Source organism: Acinonyx jubatus, chromosome B2, assembly GCF_027475565.1.
Source record: "Acinonyx jubatus isolate Ajub_Pintada_27869175 chromosome B2, VMU_Ajub_asm_v1.0, whole genome shotgun sequence".
NCBI lineage: Eukaryota > Metazoa > Chordata > Mammalia > Carnivora > Felidae > Acinonyx > Acinonyx jubatus.
Genome location: NC_069385.1, coordinates 54,939,860 through 54,953,394, shown reverse-complemented (window position 1 = coordinate 54,953,394; position 13,535 = coordinate 54,939,860). Strand labels below are relative to the sequence as shown.

General features: G+C 44.6%; 1 protein-coding gene across 1 annotated transcript; it reads right to left on the bottom strand.

Moving 5' to 3' along the window:
- Positions 1-200: 200 nt before the first annotated feature.
- On the bottom strand, positions 201-4,579 carry CD24 (CD24 molecule). Its single transcript, XM_053222416.1, is given in 2 exon segments — positions 201-1,877; positions 3,707-4,579. Coding segments are annotated over 2 exon segments (447 nt in total). The 5' UTR covers positions 3,983-4,579; the 3' UTR covers positions 201-1,706.
- Positions 4,580-13,535: the final 8,956 nt, after the last annotated feature.

Here is a 13,535-nt window from a genome sequence, read left to right as displayed (position 1 = left end):
TTAAAAGCTTTAAAGATGTCAACATTTAGATGAATTCTTTGGTCAAAACCTTCTACTAGTTACTAATGCCAAATAGTTTACCTATAATGTTCTGGTTAATAGGAAAATATTGACCTATCCTTAATGGCTTACATCGACTCCTACAACCATGATAACCCACAAAATATTCCCTGTATCAGAAAAACTTAAAATTCAACAGATTGCTTTTTCAGCCATTTCTTTTTATTTACAGTTTGTGTTCAATGCAAATCAATTCCATAACATGAGAAGTTACTATGAATCAAAGCATAAATACACAAACACAATATACAATCCAAAATAGATGTACAGCATTCAGGTATGAAACAAAACGGAATGTTCATTCACACACACAGTAGCTTGAGATCTGCTGGATACAGTTTTTCTGGTGTGGGTTCCTAAAGATGGGAAAAAAGGACCTTGGTTATCAAGACTACTGTGGCCATATTAGATAGCGGAACATCTAAGCATCGGTGTGTGACCATGCGAACAAAAGACCTTAGAGTGTCTATTTTTAAAAAGCTTTCTGTGCATCGAGGCAGTTGTGAAAAGATTTACTTTCCAGAATCAAGCCCACTTCAGGCTTAGGACCAGGTTCTACCTATCTAAAAATATTGACTAACAGAAAGCGTTCCAAATGTGGCTATTCTGATTCAGAGTTAAAAAAAAAAGTATTTACAGAAAGAGTATAAAAGTTTTTCCGAATTTAATGTAAGCAAGCTTCCAATCTTCACTTCCCAAATACTTGATTTACAATTTTGGCTCCGGCACATATTTTGCCTTTTTAATTTCAAGATTTGTCGATTTTACCTTCAAAACAGATCATTTTTTAAATCGTAAAAAGTATTCAGCATATGCAGAAATACAAAGCATTCTTAAATTAGTTGAGGTCAATGTACTTCTACTCTTTGGAATCAGTTTAGCTAAATGAATCTGGCACTCTTGTTGAACAGGACTAAGTGATAGTGTGTAAGCAAAATTTACTCATTATGCTTCAATCCGGGGTAGATTCCAATCCATCACTGCCCTGGCACATGTCAATTACTATATAAAAAAATCAAATGCAATGTCAAATCCAAAGCCTCAGAGGAAAGAGTTCAGTTCCCAAGAAACAGTGATAGCTTAACAATGTAAAACTTTATCTAGAGTACATAGGCATTAAATTAGTACTGCTGAGACAATGCATTGAGGATTTACAGTGACACCTGGAAGTTCCTTCTAATGTACATATAAATAGAATCATGGAAGCTTTTTGTATTACCTAACTGTTTTATGGCCATAAAGATTTAATGAGCCAAGTGAAAACGGATTCTGTTTACATCCCATCCTTTGTATCTAGGTAAGATAAAATCTATTCTCATTTTCAAGGTGGAATTTTAGGTGTCCATACTTCTTAAGCCACATTTAAAGAAATCATCTCTTAACTAATCTTGGATGTTGTCTCTTCATCTTGTACATGAAACTCCAGTAGATTTAACAGACATTCATCATCTAGTCAAACCCTTCACATGTTCTTCAAACCAATCAAATTTGGGATCCTCAACATTTTCTGTGTCAATAAAATAAGGTGTGGAATTAGCAGATTCACTGAAGACCTGTTTTTTTCCTTGTCACACCAGATGTCTAGACGCCATTTGGATTAGGTTTAGAAGATGGGGAAGTATTAGATGTTTCTTGGCCTGAGTCTCTTAACAGTAGAGATGTAGAAGGGAGAGTGAGATCACGAAGAGACTGGCTGTTGACTGGAGAGCACCGCCAGTTGCCGTGGTGGTGGTGGCATTAGCTGTATTTGGGGCAGTCGAGGTATTCTGGGAGGGGTTACTTGAAAGCGTTACAACAGTTGTTTGATTTGAATAAATCTAAAATACATAAAAAGTTACACTGATAAATTTCCACATGTCACAGCTGCCTCCACGTACACGTAATATACAATTCAGATACAGGATATATTCTTAGATTGCTCTTTCCCCATTATTTCCTTACCCCATCACTTAATTCTGAATTCTTGCTTAGTCTAAGATCATTCTTTCAGCTTCCAAGCACACTACCTACAGATGCCTAAATGACTGCAAATAGTAACGACCAAAAACAAACAAAAATGTTCCTCAGTAACTATAACTCCCAAGAGTGGGACTTTATTTTTAATTCTTTTTAAAGTAATAAAGGACCAAGTCTAGTTTTTGTGACTATACTGACTTACTGGCATTGCAAAAAGATTTCCTCTATTTTCCTAGGAAGGGGAAGATTTTCGAGTTGCATGAATAACTTGGATTCTGCAATATTGGAAAATGTGACTTAAAACATTAGAATTGAGTCACTGTATACCCTAGATTTGCTAGGTAACTTCCACATACCCATTTAACACAGCTTTGGATTTAACTTAAGGGGTCAAGGGACATCTTCTCGGCTCCCTTACAATCTCAAAAGGGCCCTTCTCAAAAACAGCCACAACATTTGTTTTAAATTGAAAAATAGGAGTCCTTTGTTTGAAGCAAAATTATTTCTCCCCAAACACCATGAAGTCAGAATGACTTCACAAAAGATGCCGAGGGTTTGGTGTTAAATTTTCACCAGCAGCAGCCTCCCTGCCTGGTCATTAAGCCCATTGCTGTGGCCAACAACCAAGGTTCCTCCAGTGTCCCAGGGCCTGAGTGGCATCATTCACCACGCTGATTTTTTCAAGTCACCAAATGCACAGTCCATCGGAGCACGTGATAATCTCTCCTTTGTCACAGAACAAAGGCAGATGGGAGATTTCAGCTCTCACTGCGAGGGAGGGTTTACAAGGGCTTCTGATTACAGGCAGGAGGGAGGATGTGGCACCAAGCAGGTCTGGGCCACATGTACATTTAGTTGCCTGTGATCCAAAGATAAATCCACTCGATATCAGCATCAGCGCCCTTTGTTGTCAAACCCGTCGCTAAGCAAATGTAGACTTAAAAATGCATAAATCCTATACAAAATAAACTAAAGAAAAATCTCGATCAAGTCAAACACATTTATTGGGCACCTACTGTGTGCAAGAATCTGCTTGTCCTAACAGGAAACAGCACTCTTACCAAAAGAAAGGCATTAATATGGTAAATTATTTAAAACAGGCTGCTGTTTGGGGACAAGACCTGGTTTCGGATGCCTGACGGGTTATCTGTTCTCATTCATACAAAGAGCTTTAGTGCAGCAGGTGACCTTTGTCAGAGCCTAGTGCAGCAATGGAGAATCTAAGGGTCCTCTACACCAACAAAAGAAACTAATGTTACTATATTAAATTGACGTTAAACAAAGATTTTCCCTACCAAATTAAATCTGCGTAACTAAACCCCCCTCTTGAAATTTCTGGGGGGGAAAGCTGGTTAGAAAGGGGTGCGGGTAGGGGGGATCATTTCGTTTCCTGCGGCCGCGCCCCTCCCCCACCGACGAATTGTAAAAACCTTCGGAGCGCAGCCGACCCGCAAGACAATAGAGTACAGTTACGCGGCCCGCGGAGGGGAAGCCGAGGAGCGCTCCTCTCTCCGGCTGCGCTCCCAGGTGAGCACGGCGGCTGGGTGTCTGGGGACCAAAGACCCGTCGCACCCAACTTCTCGGAGGAAAAACTCAGGAGACACTCCTCAAAAAGCTCCAGCTGAAAGCGGTGGGGAGACCCCCGTTCCCACCCGTGCCCTCCGAGCTCGAGCTGCTGGAGAGAAATGGCCCTTCTCGCCCCCCAGCGCCCTCCCGCTCGGGTCTCCCAGGCTCAGCCCCTAGCCTCCCTCGAGGCCGCCGCGCACCCACCTGCGGGGCAGCGCAGTCCTCGTAACCGCGCTGACACGAGGCGGTTCCCTGGATAGAGGCTCTGAGGAGGGGGCGGCGGAGATGGAGACAAAGCCTGGCGCGGACTTGGGACGCAACGTCCCACCCGTCGCCTGCCCAGAGGTAGCCGATGGGAGCTACTATGGGATAACGAGGTGACAAGAGGTGGACGTGTCATGTAAGGTCGTACCCGGGAGAGCGCAGGGTCCGGAGCCGGTCCCCGCCCAGGCTTCAGCCAGACCCACGGGGGACTGGGGTGGGTTAACAGGGCCAGAAAGCCGGGGCTTCCTCGGCATCCCCGAACCAGGGGAGTGGAGGATGGGAGTGAGAGCGGCGTCCCCGAAAGGGATCGTCCCCTCTTTGTGTGTGCGCAAGGGGCGCGAAGACACTCCTAGAGGGACGCGGGACGCCCTCCCGGAACGGCCTGGGGTCTGCGGGCGCTCCAGAGGTGGGAAGGGTTCATTCTCTCCGCTAGTGCTTCGGACCTCTGGGCAAAAGCGGGTGGCAGGCGCCAGTCGGCCTCAGAAGGCGCTGCCTGGGACTTAGGGCAGGGCAGGGTAGGGGCCTCCCGGCCCACGCGCGGAGGTGCATTGTTCCCGGGGCCGTGGAGGGTGGGGGCAGCCCGCCAGGGAGCCGAAAGCGGGCTCCACGCTGTCCTCCCCCAGGCCAGATTATGCGGGATTCTCTCTCTGCGCCCCAGTCCGCGGCCCGCGGTGGGGGCGCAGCCGGTCCCCTGAGGGTGGCTTCCCCCCCCCCGTCAGGCGCGGCCCCCGAGCCCCGCGGGCGCCAGCGCCTCACCTGCGTGGGTAGGAGCAGCGCCAGAAGCAGCAGCCCCAGTCCGAGCCTGGCCACCATCGCTCTGCCCATGTCCGCTCCGTCGGCGTCGGTGCGCGGCGCGTCTCACTGGATGCGGGGTGAGTGGAGAACCGCTGGCTTGGGGCGGGCGCAGGCAAGGTGGGGAGGGCGGCCGGCGGGCGGGACCTTATATACCGGGACAGCCACAATAGCCGTGACGTGGCGCCGCCCACCCACCCGCGCTCCCCTCCTCCGCCGCCACCGCCCCCCGCGCGCGTCGGCCGCCTCCCCGCCCCCTCCCCTGTCGCGCTCCCTGTCGCCCCCTCCCTCCGCCGCCGCCCGGGCCCTCGGCGGCCGGGAGACCCCAGGGCTGCCGGGCCACGGCAGGTGGGCTGCCGGGAGCCCTCGGCTGCTGGCGTGCTGCTTTGTGTTTCCCCGCGCCGACTGCGTGCAGGCTGGCACAGGCGCCCGGCGACTCCCACACAGGACCCGGGGCGAACTCGCGAACCACACACGCCGCGCCGGGGCCGGGTCCAAGTTTCCTTTGTTTCCCGGACCTGCCATCTTCCCCCCCACCCCCCCGCCCAGAAGGAAAAGTCTGAGGCTCCTGCGCGGCGGGCAGCCTTTAGTCCCGGCTCGGACCGCGGCGGGAGGGCCCGGGGCCGGGGGCTTCTCTCCCCTTAGGGTTTCTCAAATCCCCACCTCAGAGGAAAGGGGGCTGCGGGGGCTTTTGTGGGTACCCGGGCTGGCTGGCGGCGCCTGGGCTCGGAGCGACGCGTGCGCTCGGCCCCGCGCCTACCGCGCCGGCCCCTTCCCCCAGCCACTCGCTTTGTGTTTTTTTTGAGCTCCTGCATAGGCCAGGCTGTGTGCGCTCTGGGGCGCATCTGGGACGTATCCGGGGTCCGCATCCTCCAGCGGGTGGAGGAGCCGCCCGCGGACTCGCTGCCCAGACGCTGCGAACGACTGGGTTTCGATCCCGGGGCTCCTCTCGGCCGTGGCCGGCGGACCGGAGCGAGGAGGCGACAGCCCCACTCTGAGGGGCGACCCATCCCCTCCATCCCCAAAAGCCCCGCTGGCCTTTCCCCACCCGCCTTTGCTCCCGAGCCCTACACCGGGAACAGGAACCCATTAGAAAGGGGTCCCATTAGAATTCGTTGCCCCTCTGCAATTCCTGGGGACAGGCTTCTTTGGTCTCTGTTGGAAAGCACTTGCTTGTCGTTCGTTTAAAGCAAAAGCTTTGGGGACAAGGTATTTACTTTTCCGTAGTTGCCATTAGCAATTTAATGAACAGGCGCAAATAGATTAGTCATCATTCTGCAGATTTTAGTGGAAAATATTTTCCAGCCATTCCACTGCGAAAACTTTAAAGCATACAGCAAAAGTAGAAATAATTTTACTAGTGGAATATTTTCAGCTTCACTTTTTATTGCAGGACTTAATACTTTTATTTAAAGTTTGCTTGAGTGTTTTTGCGGTCTTTAAAGCAAACAACAGAGACCAAAACCCAGTAGGGTTGTGAATTTGTTTAAATTTCACTTTTCCAGAACAGTCTTGTAAAAACAAGATTAGTTTTATAGAAGCAGAGTGACAATGGACTCCACAATAGTTGGTCTTTGACTGAATCAGTCTGTGCCTTAATGGTCAGCCACTTTAACTCAGTAACTTTCCACGTTTGGTATGTGCTTGGGAACACAGGAATCTCTGTCGCGCACCAGTGGACTTTCCTGTTCAACAGTGTTACCACATTGTATAGAAAAAACCTGTTCAGCTTCTCCACACCTCTTGCAGAGTGTGAAGGGGCTGTGGCTCAGGAGTGCCTAGTTCCAAGGCAGGGCTCCTGTCAGGTTCTTCAGAAGCTGCTTATTGAACTAAGTGGTGGTATTCATAGGGTCCATTTATTGGCTGTCTTTTTTTTTTTTTCTCCTATTCCTCCTCCCGCTGTGCCTGTTCCTTATTAATTTAAGAAGATGGAATAATGGAATGTTAAGAATACAGTCTCTAGAACCAGACTGCCTGGGTTCAAATCCTGGTTGTGCCATTTCTACTTGAGACAAAAAGCTTCAATTTCTTCATCTGTAAAATGGATATAATAGAACCATTATTTATTAGTTATTAAAGGGGCGCCTGGGGGGGCTCAGTCAGTTGGGCGCCTGACTTCGGCTCAGGTCACGTCTCGCGGCCCGTGAGTTCGAGCCCTGCGTCGGGCTCTGTGCTGACAGCTCGGAGCCTGGAGCCCGTTTCAGAGTCTGTGTCTCCCTCTCTCTGACCCTCCCCCATTCATGCTCTGTCTCTCTGTCTCAAAAATAAATAAACGTTAAAAAAATTAAAAATAAAATAAAGGGGCGCCTGGGTGGCTCAGTCGGTTAAACATCAAACTCTCGATATTGGCTCAGATCATGATCTCACGGTCATGAGATTGAGCCCTGTGTGGGGCTCTGCACTAATAGTGAGGAGCCTGCTTGGGATTCTCTCTCTTTCTCTCTGTCTGTCTCTCTCTGCTCCTTCCCCATTCCTGCGTGCACCTTTCTCTCTCTTAAACATTTTTTTTTAATTAGTTATTAAAGGGCTATTGTATATGAAGTATTAGAACAGTGCCTGTCTTATACTGGGAGCTGCCAGATGATAGATAATTGCTCTTGCACTGAAGGTCCCAGGAACCGAAAAGCACTTACCTTCTTTGTGGCTGTGTGACTTGTGAAAAAAATAACAAGCATCAAATAGTACCAAACTTGGTAAGGCACTTGGGATCTATGCTTTGTGAGCCACTTCATCACCAGCTAATGAGACTGCATAATTCACAAAGCAAGACCCTTCACATCTGCTAGCAGTTCCCCTGGGCATCCTGTACGGGGTGTGGCCCAGGGCTTTGGCAGTTCTATGCCCAGGAGGCTTAGCCTTCCTGGGAAGTCCTCTTTATAAATCCCCACCACACCCGATTTCCTATAGGGCAGGAAACTCAAGAAACCTGCCTGGACCTTTCCTCTAGGATTCTTTTTGTTGATTCCTTCTTTGTGCTTTTTCTCCTCCTGGTTTCCTGTAGTTATTTCTCTGCTTTTCCCTTAGCCAATAAGAGCTCCTGCTACTAAATTGTGACTCTCATCAGTTATCCTAGAATTTTTCCTAAGACACAAGTCCAATTTCCATTTTTCTTTTTTTTCAGTAGGCTCCACACCCCGTGTGGGACTTGAACTCCCAAACCGCAAGATCAAGAATGGCATACTGTACTGACTGAGCTAGCCAGGTGCCCCATTTTCACAGAGAAATTATTTCATGGAATAGTCTTGAAACCAACTGATTCCATAAATTGAGGTGTGGAAAGTCATAACTTTACATTTTAGTATTTTTTCATGAGATGGCATGTGACCTAACTGCTGGTTCTCTTACGAGTAAATTTAAGGGAGCAAGACCTACAATGTCTAAGTGCAGAACTGTGAGGAATGATAAAGAACCAGACTGGTACACCTCATTGTGGACTCTGGAGGCCGACCTGGATTTGAATCCTGCTCCACCACAGTCTGACTTTGAGGGAGCTTCCCAACGTCCCCACACCTTGAATTCCTCACCCGGAAAATGATCCCCACCTCACAAGGGCATGATCTCAACTGAGATCACGTGTCTGTGGAGCATGGTGCCCAACACATAGTCAGGACTCACTACGTTGCCACTTCTGTTGCCACAGGGCATATTCATTATCGTGTGGGTTTTAAAATACTTTGTAGAGCACTGGCTCTTTTTTTCAGGCATCTTTGCATGTGGCATTTCCTATGTGTACCTATGAGGTCAATGAGGTAGGTGGCATTAGTTTCACTTACATTTCTGGGACACAGAGAAGTTAAGTAACTTGCCTAAGGCCACAACCCCAGTTATGGTGCCTCACCTAAAGCTGGAACCTCAGCTTCCTGACCGGGGTCCCAAGTGTTTTCTGCTTTGCCAGCAAGAGCAGAGGCCCATGTCTTCTCTACCCCATATCCTCTGCACCTAGCTTTCAATCAGTATTTGCTGGTTGAATAGCCTCATATTAAGGGAGCAGATTAATTTGCTTTTTAAGGTGAAATAACAACTCCTGCATCTAGCGGATAGAAGATATTATTTGACTTTTTTTCGGTCTTCTCAGAAAGTACCAAATTTCATTGATGTCTGAAATGTATTAATCCAATAAAGGATATTCTTTCTGTGCTTTATACCAGAAATGGTGGCTGGAATAATCAAATATTTAAATTCTATTCTGCCAATATGGTGCTATTCTTATTTATGCTCACAATATTCTTCCCCCTTATTCCATGCCACCCTGGATTTGGCTGGCATTTAACATTGTAATTTATCCTGGTTTTTTCGCAAAGCCTTGTTCCGTACTCAGGAACTCCAGTCTGTTTTCAACCATGGGATGACAGTGAAGGTAACAAAGTGAATTAGAGCTTCAGACTGAACAGGTTCTAAGTCCCGGGCCTGGAGCTGTTCAGTTGGCTAATGGAGGCTCAGCCTTGACTCTCTATGGGGACATGCTGCCCCCTGCTGGCCATAAGGACCCCCATCAGCTAAAACTGTCAGACAATAAAAACTCCTTTGTGCTGATTTTAAAAGCCCTGAAATTTTGAAGCCTTATAAAGCTAATAAACCACAATGAACTTCTTTAACTTTTAGTTTCTTTTTTCCCCTCTAGAGTCTCTCAAAGAAACTCTCTCAGATCTTAAACTTCATCCAAATAAGAAAACAAATGTAAAGTGAAAGAATTGTGTGCACAGAATTGCATCCCTGCATTTTCAGATGTAAATTGGGAGTAGAAAGCCTACCTCTTAGCATCCGGGGATTTTTTTTCTTAAGGAAATGATGGGGGGGGGGGGGGCAGAGAAAAGCAACTCTTAATCTCCAGGGCCAGAATTTAAATTCAGTGTCTCCATTGTGTTGGCAAGGATGTGAGAAATCAGGCCCTCTCATCAATGATGGGATTATGGAAAATAATTTTACATCTGTTAGTATTAAAAATACACATCCCCTTAGACCTAGCAATTCTAATTTTAGGAATTTACCCTACACATACACTTGCAGAGATGCAAAAGAATACATGTTCAAGGATTTGTTGCAGCACTGTTTATAACCACAAAGGATTGGAAATCAACTGATTAATCCAAAGACTGAGGCCCAGCTATAGAAATGATAGCATATCCATATCATGAAATATTATAAGTCATTTAAAAGAGAAAAAGATCGGGCGCCTGGGTGGCTCAGGTGATTAAGGGTCCAACTCTTGATCTCTGCTCGTGACATCGCAGAGCCTGCTTGGGATTATCTCTCCCTTTCTCTGCCCCTTCCCTAGTTGTACACTCTCTCTTTCAAAATAAATAAACTTTAAAAATGTTTAAAAAGAGAAAGATCATTATATGTACTACAAAGAAAACTCTTCAAGATAAATTCTCAAGTGAATAAAAGGTACAGAACAGTATGTACACTATGATATCTGTGTTAAAAAAAAAAAAAAACTGGACAGGAAAAGATATTTCCAAAGGGATACATAAGAAATCGGTGGCAAGCAAGCAGGGAACGGGCTGGACAGGGCAGAAAAGTAAGACCCATTTTTCATTGCATATTGGTTTTTTACTTTTTCAATTTTGCATCACTATTCATTCACAAATAGATAAAATCACTTAAATGAATTAAATAAATAATTTTAAATAAATTAATATTACATTAAATAATTATAAATAATAATTACAGATAATAATTATAAATAATAAAGAAATTAAATAAATAAATTTAAATAAATTAAACACCCAGTACATTCCATGGCCTTCCCTCCCTGACTCTCACAAAGCAAGTGAGTGGAAAGCCAACCTTCTCTGGGTCCAGGGGCCTCAGAATTACCTCCCCCCTCCTCAGGAGCCCCCCTTTCATCATCCACAGGCTAACAGAAATTACAGTATAGCTTCAGTTCATCCATCCTATGACAACTGTGAGACCAGTTCTCTTGGGTCCAGATGGCATACGCGAAAAAAGCTCCCAGGAAAGATGAAGAAAAATGAAGAACTGAGCTGTAGAAAAAACGAGAAATCCCCTGGCAAAGCTTCGATTTCCTCATTTTGTTCTCCCTGCTAAGTATCCAGTTAGGGAGTCAGAAGGGGAAGAAAAGCATGGGGTTGGGCCTCACTTGTCACAGAGAGAGGCCTGTGCTGTGTGGGCTCATTCCCTTTAAGGGATCTTTTTAAGATTCCCCTTCCACTCCTGGGCAGGAGGCGGGGTCAAGGCCTAATTAGGTCATTAAATTCTAGCGTAAATAATTGAAATCCCACTGCCTCTTCACAGAAAAGAATCTCCAGGCCACAAAAGTGCTACATCGTTTGCCATTTACTTGTGGACCCTAAATGATCCTTTGCCTGGAAATAATGCAGTTGGAAGAATGGGAAAGGATGTGTATGTTTCATACCCCTATGACTTCCAGTCTTATTTCCATGTCTCTTGGTTTTTCCAGGTCTTTCACTTTATGTCAGGTTTAAAGCAAGAGGGTCCCTTATGCTGCAAGAGATCACTAAAATTTTAAATGGCCAAGAAAATTGGATTAAATATTTTTATTAACCAAAAGAATGTTGTAACATTTAATAAAATGGTACATTTATAAAATGTTACACTAAGCTTGAAACAGGGACCATATTTTCAGACCTTGTGAAATCCTTTCCAAAAATGTGAACGCGGTTGTTCAAGATTCCACTCGACAGTATCTAAAGCAGATGCTGCTTACATCTTTATATCCAATAGAGTTTTAAGATGTTACGCTAAGGAAGAAGCATTCTGTAATAGTCAGCCATTAAAATAAGGCCGGATAAATTTAATTAGCTAGATTGAAAATCGATTTCTCTATGAAGAGCCATATATTTACAAACAGATCTTTGGGTTAGAAAAAAAAAAGTTTCCCTCAGTAAGATTTTATTTTTAAGTAACCTCTACACTCAGCATGGGGCTCCAACTTATAACCCTGAGATCAAATTCACATGCTCTATACCAACTGAGCCAGCCAGGCACCTCTCCTTTCAATATATAGATAGAGAGAGAGAGAGAGAGGATATATATATATATATATATATATATATATATATATATATATATATGTAATACATGTCCAATATAGAAAAATTTGGAAAATACAGGGCGCCTGGGTAACTCAGTCGACTGAGAGTCTGACTCTTGATTTTGGCTCAGGTCAGCATCTCAGTTTCCGATTCCTCAGTTTGAGCCCCGTGTTGTGTGGGCTTTGCACTGACAGTGTGGGAGCCTGCTTGGGATCCTCCCTCTCTCTTTGCCCCTCTCCTGCTTGTGCACTCAGTCGCTCTCAAAATAAACTTCAAAAAAATTTTGGAAAATATAGGAAAGTATAATATAGAGTACCATTATATTGTACACCTGAAACTAATATAACACTATATGTTAATGATACTTGAATTTAAAAAAAAAAGGGTATTAAAATTACCCATAGCTCACTAATCAGAAGTAACCACTAATAATTTTTTTAATATTTTATTTTTGTTTGTGTATATCTGTATATTTAGAGTTTACTTATTTGTTTTGCTGAATTAGGAGCAAAGGTGCATAAAGTTTTCTATCTTGCTTTTTCCACTCAATGGAAAACAGTAAAGAATTTAGCCACAAAATCTGAGGTCACATTACTATAAGGTTAATGAAATAATTGGGATGACCTGTGCAGGTGGCCAGTCAAATCTAAACCCACCCAAGTCCTGGCTTCAGTTTGGTGCACCTGGTGGCATTTATCTGCTCCAAATATCGATGGGGAGGATTCTGGCTTCAGGGGTTGACAGGACTTCCAGGACAGCGATGGTAATTTCTGAAGTCTTTTGGAGGTACAAGAACACCGGAGCAAAACTCTCCACTTCCCTGCTTTCCAAGAAGGGATGCCTGTTGTTTCCCTACCCAGCCTTGTCCCCCCTCTACATCCCCCACACCCCAGAAGATAAGGACTTTAGTGTATCCCAGTAGAGAAGGGGAGCTGATGGGGGGAGGTGCAGTTACTTTGAATCTGTGTTATCTCAGAACATATTTTTGGCAGGTTTTACTAAACTTTTGTCGTTACATATTCTTCAAAACATTATTCATGACTGTACAATAGTCTTCCTAATTGGACATTTGTTTCTGTTATAGATAACCTTACAAACATCCTTATACATGTGTTTTGTTTTCATTTCTGGTTATTTTCTTATGATATATTCCTAAAAGTAGGAGTTTAGGTCTTGAAATAGACTGCCAAATTGTCCTCTGGAAAATTACACTTACAGCAGTGGTGTGTGAGATTGCCTAATTCACAAACCTAAGCTAAATGTGAGAATTATAATGTAAAATACATTTTTTCATTTCATCAGAGAAAAGGATGTCTTTTTTTTTAAGTTTATTTATGTATTTAGACTTGTTTTTTAAATTTAAATCCAAGTTGGTTAACATGTAATGTAGTATTGGTTTCAGGAGTAGAATTTAGTGATTCATCACTCACATATAATACCCAGTGCTCACCCCAAGAAGTGCCCTCCTTAATGCCCATCACCCTCTTAGCCCATCCCCTTACCTAGGTCTCCTCCCACAGCCCTCAGTTTGTTCTCTGTATTTAAGAGTCTCTTAGGTTTTGCCTCCCTCTTTGTTTTTATCTTATTTTTCCCTCCCTTCCCCGTGTTCGTGTTTTGTTTCTTAAATTCCACATCTAAGTGAAATCATATGATATTTGTCTTTCTCTGATTTATTTCATTTAGCATAATCACTCTAGTTCCATCCATGTTGTTGCAAATGGCATGATTTCATTCATTTTGATCGCCAAGTAATATTCCATTGTGTATATATACCACATCTTCTTTAATTCATTCATTGGTCGATGGACATTTGGGCTCCTTCCATAATTTGACTATTGTTAAATTTTTTCTTAAGTTTTACTTATTTAATTTTTAAGA